The sequence below is a fragment of the Myotis davidii genome, unplaced genomic scaffold (genome assembly GCF_000327345.1).
Source record: "Myotis davidii unplaced genomic scaffold, ASM32734v1 scaffold900, whole genome shotgun sequence".
NCBI lineage: Eukaryota > Metazoa > Chordata > Mammalia > Chiroptera > Vespertilionidae > Myotis > Myotis davidii.
Window position 1 is genome coordinate 2,002,794 of NW_006295185.1, and position 9,620 is coordinate 2,012,413.

Below are 9,620 nucleotides of genomic sequence, written 5' to 3' on the forward strand. Positions count from 1 at the left end.
GGACTGTTGCCTTCTTCAACCAAATGACACATTCTGGTTGTGAGAATTTCAAAGACTAATGTATGCAATTCAGAATTGATATACTTCTTTAATAAGTCCATATAATTAATTAATTAAAATACCTAAGAGTCTTAAGTGGCTTCAAAGGTCATATGTACCAAGTGAACAATTGCTCAAATTAAGTGTGTGCTATTACAAGCTCTGAACCAGACAGAGGGCATCAAAGGTTAAGGGGGTAAAAATCCAACAGCAGCAACAAAAATTACATACAAAGAAACATGATTTGAATGGAAATACTGATTAAATTACTAAATTATGTCACTCAAAATTCAAAATAGCTAGGGAAATTCTGGTAGGCTTACATGGGAAGCAATGCAAAATGGCAGACTGTAAAAACACTATTTTCTAAAATGACATAGGAGAAGCATATTACTTATTGTCTTTAAAAAAATTCTGTATTGTTTAAAGTATTACATAGGTCTCCTTTTTCACCTATTGACCTCTCCCTGGCCGCCCCCATCCCCTAGCCCCCTACTGTCTGTGTCCATTGGTCATGCTCATATGCATGCATACAAGTCCTTTGGTTGAACTCTTACCCCCTCTTACTTACTGTCTTTAAGATAATTATCTCAGTCAATTTGTGACAAAATTATTTTGCTTAAATTTAATTTTTAAAAGAAGCTAGAAAAGTTGAAAAGAATTAAAATTAAAAGGTGAACTCTGTCTTTGGCTAACAAATTATGTCCCTTTAGTAGGAAAATATTTCAGAATTTGTAAGCTCATTGGGAAAATACAATACCAGCTGTCATTTTTATATAAAAATTGCATATTTGCTATCTACATTTCAATTTGGAAAATGTATAATGCTTTAAATCAAGCTCTAAGTTATAAGCAATGCCTATGAAAGTATTTACCAGATCTTTAGCAAATGCAATTGTGTAAATAAAAATATAACCTATAAATATTATTTATATTAATACTCAAAGAAACTTACTGTTCTATTGGTAACTTCTACATCTGTGAAACAAACATGCTACTGTTCAGTTCATCTATTGATAATGCTGGTATCTATAGTAAAAGAGATTTTAGATTAAAATAGTTTCTTGAGAGGATTCCATTTATTTTGTTCACTGCTTGGACATGGTAATCAATACCATAATCATGTCACAGAAAAATTTAGACAATATTAATGATATCTACTAATAATTAATTTTGCAAAGCACAGATTAGAATGTGATTTATTTCCCTAATTAATTAATGCTTTGTGTGCTATGTGGTTATCATACTTATAATTAAAACAGCAGTGAAACTTGCAGTCATGAAGCATGATTACCACTTTAATAAGGCAAAACGGCCATAACATTGCACAATAACTATTGCTTGTATCTCCTTACAGTTTCAAGACTCCCCCCAAATTTATAATTTTCCTTGTGACTCTGCTTGTAAATACCTAAAGCAAATGAAAATCAAAACAACACAAGCACATTTAACGTCAGTATGAGAAGAAATTTCTGACATAATTATTATATAATTATAGGGATATCTGTGCCTTAGAAATAAATGTGTTAACTTTCTTTCCAGCAGATATGAAGGTCGAAATGATGATTGTATTAGTGAACATTTAACCACAATAACCAAAAATGGTAGTAAAATAAAACAAATTCACCTCTTGAGCAATGAAAAAGTGTTTAAGAAATATTTAGTATATACATTTAAGGATTGGTGTAGTAGCAACAATTGTATATATAACATATCAAGAGAGACATATGGTAACTTATTGAAAATGAGATAACTGCTCATCTCAGGATCAGTAGCAAAGCAGATACACACCTTTAGGACAGAGATTTTCAACCTTATTCATCTCATGGCACACATAAACTAATTCTGCAGCACAACAAAAATATATTTTTTGCTAATCTGACAAAAAATATATAATTTTAACTCATTTACACATTGTTGTGTTGGCTGTTGTCATTTTTTTTATTTGATGATCTGAGTGATAAGAGGTCAGTGCCCCTGACTAAATAGTCAGGTATTGCACGTTTTAAAAATTCTTATAGCACACCACTGTTCTGCAGCACACAGATCGAAAAACACTGCTCTATAATAAACACAAAAATAAAAACTCTAAATGTAACGACTACTTGGCAAACACAAAAATATGGACCAATGTCTCTCACCAATTCAAAAAGCATATACCGTTTCTTACCAACACACCATAGTTATCTAGGTGAAGTAAATTGCCAAACCTGATTGCCTGTAGCTGTTGCAGCGAAGGGAACACTGGTGGCAGGTGTTGTTGCTGCAGACACAGTGGTAGGTGTAGCACCGTGCATCATGGGCACTTTCCGTAGGAAACCATGGAAGCAACACACAGGAGGGTGAACCATTTATGCAACCATGACATAAACGATGAAATGGAGCATGGTAGGTATCACAGCAACAAGCCATGTGACATCATCATCATGGATACACCAGGGTGCAACATGCAATCACAGTCAGTGCAAAGCAACACAGCACAGAATGGGGAAACATTTAAAAAGAGAAAAGGGATAAACAATTATAGTTTACATTGAGAAAAACAAAATTATTTCAACATTTAGTCAGTTTTTTAGTAGAATCACATTTTATTTTAATTAAAAGGCCAGATTTCCAGATGGTTAAATTGGCTGCATAAAGTAAAATCTTATTTTACCAAGACTATCTGTATTAATAACTAATTAAGTAGACAAGTGACTAGGTTGCACATTAAAAATGGGAGTAGGGAACTGTGAGTTGGTGCCTGGGTTCATTAATTTATAGATATGAGTGCTGTCTCTAGATTTGCAGGTTCAAAGGGACAGTTATATGTATACTTACCTGATCTACATGCAAAAATATGGTAGTTCAGTTGGCGGGTATATGGTAGGGGAGCAGAGATGAATAATACAATGGCCTACACATTCAGGTTTTTAAATACAACTCTGGAAAACCCCTTGAAACTTAGGCTATTTATCAAACACATTGGATACTTTAAAGAAAATATATAACAAAATCTTGTCTTCATGGCAAATGTTACAGCTACATGGCTAGCAGCCTTAACATCTCTTTCAGGGTGTTTTCTCTTTGCCTTTTCTAGTTTCTAACTTATTTAAAAAGTTTTTGGGTGCTTTTTTCAGTTCTAGCTCATTTTGGAAAGCAAACTAAGGAATTAATGGGTGAATGGCAAGCATTCATATATAATAATTTACATCTACATTGATTGAATTCAGATTTTCTGAAAGTAGAGACAAAATGAATGGCCCAGAGAGAGAAAAATCAACACATCTATCTAATGTCGTAGAAACCGTAGTTGTACCCCAACTGGTGTTTAACAGAAACTCTGTAGTTTATCCTTATGCCTATCTGTAGTTATCCATTACTTAGAGACATTCTTTACTGTACAACATGTTAATTCTAAAAACACTCCTCCCGCCCTTGGGAGCACAGCAACTCTACAGGAAGCAGCACTATTGATGCATGCAGTTTGCATTCCTACACAGAGTTCTTAGGTGAAAGGACAGGGAAGCAGAGTCACAAAATGTGAAGACACATTTCACGAACTTGCAGAAGTCAGATCATCTAGTCATATGCATATAGGGCTCCTGCTCTTAACAATGGAAATATTTTTTTATTTTTACAGGGGACAGCCAATCCCTCAATAACAGAGGCCGCACCTCCGTAGCCAGTGAATTTTATTGTACTACTCTGTTGTTGCTGTTTTGACTTTTTTTTTTTTTATCTCAGTAAGCCCCTTAGTTCTTTTTGGCCTTTGCATCTACTCTGTTTGACCAATGGGATAGAGGTCAAGCCATTGCAAACTCTCAAAAAGGATTAAAGGAACTGAATTGATTTGAGATGGTAGGATGGGGTGGAATAATTTCTCCTTATATCAAACAGAGCTATTTTCTCCTTGTCTGTTACTGATGCATATGGGGACTATAGGAGCTGTGAACTCCCCAGGAATTCTAGACAAGTCACTTTCTTGTCTTTTGTATTAGTGATGTACAAAATGGTTTTGAGATGTTACCATATTTTATTGGTGATTAATTAAAGTATCTTGTGTAACTAGTTAAAAAATCGCATACCCCCAAAGAGTTACTTTGAAATTATTCTGTTGTGTCTAGCTTCCATGAACATGTGCTTCATTCTAGAACATTACAGACTTCATCACATGACATTAAGAAATGTTCTAGCTTTGCTAAACTCATCCTTTCTAAACATTTGAGTATTGACTAATTTAGATCTTATGGATAACTTTTTTGGAGGAAAATTTTGTACTTTAGAAATTGTACATTTGCCCTGACCGGTTTGGCTCAGTGGATAGAGCGTCGGCCTGCAGACTCAAGGGTCACAGGTTTGATTACAGTCAAAAGCATGTACCTTGGTTGCGGGCACATACCATTTTAAATATTTTATAGTGTCCTAGTAACAGATGTAAAGCTAAGAACAAAACTGCCCATTCTGGCTAGATAAGGAAATGTTTCAAAATAGTTCGGCTATACATTTTAGGGTGAAAATAGAGCAATGGCAGGGTCAGTATTTGGCCAACCAACTAAGACTTGAGAGTGCAGGACTAATGTGATTCCACAAAGATGTGAAACAGCACCACATTAAACCTTAAATACTCAGATAATGTCTAACCATATCATTCAGTTGTATGCTCTTTCATAGTCACAACAGAAAAATCACTTTTTTTCAGATTAGAATAATTGAGAATTTTTGTACAAAACCTACCAATACTTGAAGCAGGTGCCATGCACAGTATTTGCCCTGTACACCATGCAGAAAAGCGTGAAAAGTAAAGAAAAGAGATATTTCATTATTTAAGCTTTACTGATAGAAATAATTGTAACTAAAAAGATAATCTTTGCAATATTAATTAATTAGCACATGCAAATCCAAGTAATCTCCTATGCTTATAATTACAGCCTAGTTTTAAAATCACAAACCCAAGTAATCAAAGTAATTCTTGGATGCTTAGGTATAAACATGAATATTAAATTTTCTTTAAGAGGATTATCTCACTTAAATTACATCCTTTATTTATTTTGGACAAATACATTCTAAGTAACTTTAATCATGAAAGGGATAATTTTCTTTGTTACATAAATTGTTTTCAAAATATGCACCAAGATCTGGTACTTAGTACCAATAGTTCTTTTTAGAGCATTTATCTATTATCACTACCTATTCCACCTTGTAGCTGAGGACTTGACTATGAACATATGGCAAACAGGCTTTTTATCAAAAGGGGGCTCAGCCTAAAAGGTTTTTAATTTATTACTTAAGGGGGACAGGGTTCTTCAGATATTTTGGCTTATGAAGCTAGATTTTAAATTATTCAAATCTAACAAAAAGTCTGAAAATTGTGAAGATTGTGTTTTTTAAATGACACCATGAAAATTACTGTTAGTAACTAGATAAAGCTTTTTAATAGCTTCTTTCAAAATGTATTAACTAATTTATCAATTAAGCAAGAAGTTTCTTTTTCAAGTCCAGGTATACAATTCTATGCATTTAGTATGTTTATACAATTAACAAGGCTTTATAAATTAATTTTTAAATCATATCATTTTCATTTAATAATAGTGTCCAAAGTGGGAATTTATAATTCTGGCAAGAAAATCTACTGTACTCTGGGTAATTTGTATTTTCAATTTATTCCTAAGAGACTACATGCTAATTCTTAAAGTACTGAACCACAGAAGAAAAGTATTTTCCCATATATATATATATTTGGACAAAATTCTGGCTTAAAATTTTTATTCAATTTGGTACAAAATTGTTAAGCTGTTAAATGTAGTTGAATATAAAAGATAAAATATGCTGCGAAGTGTCAGGAAAGTATGTCAGGAAAACTGCTATTTTTTAAAATATTAACTGGTTTAAGAATTAGAGGCTAGAACTACCTGTTATATTATACTACGTATTACCTGTATATTACACTATAATATAAATTTAAGGGTAGTTTTATTGTAAGTATCTTCAGTATATCAAAGATATATGGACTTTATATTTTTGCAATGCTGAAAATGGGAAATATTTTTTTTGAGGACAGACTAATGTCTTTGAATGTTATACCTAAGAATCAAAAAATTAATTTGAGACTGAACCAAGTGAATCAATGATAAGAAGCAAAAATTAAGAAATGTTAAAAAGAAAAATATGGACAATGTTTCCTAGTTTGATTTCAAATCATTACTTTTCAGAAATCACAGAAACAAAACTTTTTATATATACTAGCAGATCAAACGTAACTGCCCTGTTTCATTTCCAGTCAACACACCTGTTGATAGTCCTGGCATAGCAGTCATTTGGTAGCTGGTGTGCATTGTATACACTCACAACATCATTATACTCACAGTGTCCACAACCCAGTTCTCACCTGTAGGGATAAAGGCTGGCTGTGGGAGCTGCACGTTAGTCAGAGCCTGTTGGCAGTGGAAAACACTGGGATTAAAGAGCGGGATGGCACCATTAGTCTTTTCAAGTGCCGATCTCTTTGGTATCAGTTGAAATGCACCAGGCTGCAGGGCCTGTGAGGGAGGGATAGATTAATAAATAGTACCAAAGAAAGTAAAGAATGTACTCAAACCAAGCAAGCAGCAGTTAGATAAGGTATGGTCTGGGAACTCTCTGCAAGTCTATCCATCGAGCAAGGTAACCAGCTGCAGAGATGAAGCAGTTCACTAAATGACAACTTAGTTCAAAACAGAAAAATCCATACAAGGAAAAAAAGAAGCTTTTCAACTTTGCTAATTTAGGCAAATAAAAAAGGACCTCGTCATTTGGACAGGGTGTGACAGGAAGCTGTTAACAACAAATAAGCATTTAAAATTAACACGCTCATCTACTATAAAAATGAGATTAGCAGAGGCAATGGGTATAGCAGGAAAGACATTTTTTTCCAGTTAAAATTCTGATAAGGATTTAGGAGATAAATGGTATATAGGTGATAAAAAACATTATCAGTAGTTGTAGTCTGCTACTATAGCCCAATAAAACAAATCCAATTTATACCAGGTCTTCAGATCCAAATTCTATAACTGTATATCTCCCAACTAAAATGTAAGAAAACAGGCAAATTAATTACTTCCCCATCACCCACCTCACCCAGGTACCACAGATAGTTAGCAAAATCAATTATCATTTGCAGAGGCTTGCTGCACATTTCAGTATGTGCCATTTGCTTTGTACAGTTCTTGTAAAGTTTAATTCTAAACTGTATTAGCATTTTAAAATCCTCCTTTCATGTCTACAATTCTTTCAAAATTCCACTATGCTTATAATACTCAAACTTGTCCCTGGATCAGATTCATTGGAGAAGTTTGCCATTACATTTTTTTTTCTCAGCAAATTGTACATTACTTAAAAAACATGCCCCAGAAACAACAATTACGTGTGCTTCAAATTCTCCAGTAGACAAGGACATTGTGCTAAGTAGCTAGCATTCCACACACTAAAAAGGGATATGCCATGACCTCCTTACTTCTGTGAATAAAGAAAGCCTAAAGCAGGGGTGGGGAACATCTAGCCTGTGGACCATAAAAAGCCCATAAAATCATTTGGTCTGGCCCTGCCAACGCATTATGGGTGAGTTAATTAAATGTTTGAAGAAATATAGCAGGCTAATTTTTAAGTTGATAACTTTGTATGGCCCATGAATGATGTTATAAATATCCAAATGGCCCTTGGCAGAAAAAAGCTTCCCTCCTCTGGCCTGAAGGAATCAGTATCTTCTTTGGGAAAAACTAAACATCAACCCATGAAGTCTTTTTCTTTTAAACGCATACAAACTTCTTTCAATGAAGTCAACCTGAGCTAGGCACATGAACGTGAACAGTGTAAAAATATCTCTTTTCACTAAGCATTTCTACTCTGAATCCTTAAACATATAGAAAGCTTAAACTTCTTCGTGGAACGCCTCCTTTGTATAATCTTATTTCAGACAAATTCGTAAGGGCCAATTTGACTTTACCAATAAGACTCTGCTCTCATCAGTTACTCAGAAAGGAATATTATATTAACATTCACAAGTACCAGTCAATTGAAGGCCAACTATATAATATTTAAATTTCTACATGGAAATTTAGGGTTGATTTATGTGTATTTTACCAAATACCCTCAAATTATCAGGAATGAACACGTACATATGAAGGCCTCATGCCTGAATGTGGGACAAGTACATAAAGGCACAAGCAAGCCATTCTTTATACACTCCACACATATGAGAACCTTTACTTTTACGGAGCCAGCTGTATTCTTCTCTTTTATAATAGGTCCATGCTGTTTCTGAACTGTATGCCACCAACAGAAATAATCCAAAAATTGAAGGCTTAATTTTGCATTGAACATTCTGGATGCCTTCTATTTTCATAGTTTAAAATTCCCTCATTCAAAAGAATTTAAGATAAACAACATGTGGTGAGGTCTTTTTTAAAAAACATTCATTAACAGCCCTAACCGGTTTGGCTCAGTAGATAGAGCATCAGCCTGCAGACTAAAGGGTCCCAGGTTTGATTCCGGTCAAGGGCATGTACCTTGTTTGCAGGCACATCCTCAGTAGGGAGTATGCAGGAGGCAGCTGATCAATGTTTCTCTCTTATCGATGTTTCTAACTCTCTATCCCTCTCCCTTGCTCTCTGTAAAAAATCAATAAAATATATATTAAAAAAGCATTCATTAACAGATTATGTTTTCCAGATCAATTTTTCATGAAGTAATGGGTTCAGTCCTGAGAGAACAGGGATATTGAGAAAGTGGAGCAAGACCGAAATTAGTGCTGTGTCCTTAAAGCCATCATCTACCAAGAAAAGTTGGAAGTATCTGGTTTAGAGAATACGAGATCAAAGTCACCACTCATGGAATAGGGGTTGACATATTTTGTGTAATAAAAAAAGCATGAGTTGCAGTTATAGCAAGATAGATTTCAACTCATTATGAGGAAAACATTGTTAACAAATATGGGGTTTGAAAATAAATGTATTTCTCTTTTTAAAGGTAAGGTCTCTGTCAGGGGCTTCAGGTTCCTATAGATGATTTTTTCCACAGCCAGGAAATACGAGGTTCCTCAAGGTTTTATCCCTTATTGGATTATTACACCCTGTTACACAAGGAAAGGCCCAAGCCAAAAAAGAAATAGCGAGGAGCTTATCAAAATAATTGACAGCTGTGACAAAGAAGTGATCATAATTCCTATTTCTCAACGTATCACACTGTAGTATGGTATGTAAATATTTTCCCTAGCTCCTAAAATCAATTTTTCCCCAAAACTGACTTGCTAGGACAACTTCTCTTGCCTCTTCTCCCAACCACGTAGAAATGCCCTTCCCAGCCTCGGCTGGCTGCTACCTTAAAACCATTCCTCCAAAAAGGAAAGAGAATCTTAACCTTTGGGAAACAAGAGCCTACTTATTATCCCATCTTTCAAGTCCTCTGTTTTTGAAAGGCATTACGGATATTACTAACAAAGTCCCCATGTAGGTGGCTCATAGGCAGAGGAGCAACTTGCTGCTTTTTTTCATATGCTCAGGTTAGTTATGCTATAAAAAATCATTCAAAAATAATTTACTATTTAAATTATGTAATTTTATCTTTCC

The 9,620-nt window shown here is 34.4% G+C and overlaps 1 protein-coding gene across 1 annotated transcript in view; it reads right to left on the reverse strand.

The window, feature by feature from the left end:
• MBNL3 (muscleblind like splicing regulator 3) overlaps positions 1–9,620 on the reverse strand; it is a 66,612-nt gene that overhangs the window by 6,121 nt on the left and 50,871 nt on the right. Inside the window, exons 6-9 of the mRNA XM_006769892.2 lie at positions 6,407–6,557; positions 4,756–4,791; positions 2,250–2,344; positions 995–1,068 (exon numbers count right to left, since the gene is read on the reverse strand). Of these exons, the coding sequence (XP_006769955.1) occupies positions 1,012–1,068; positions 2,250–2,344; positions 4,756–4,791; positions 6,407–6,557 (339 nt within the window). The 3' untranslated portion in view covers positions 995–1,011. The remainder of the gene's footprint in view (positions 1–994; positions 1,069–2,249; positions 2,345–4,755; positions 4,792–6,406; positions 6,558–9,620) is intronic.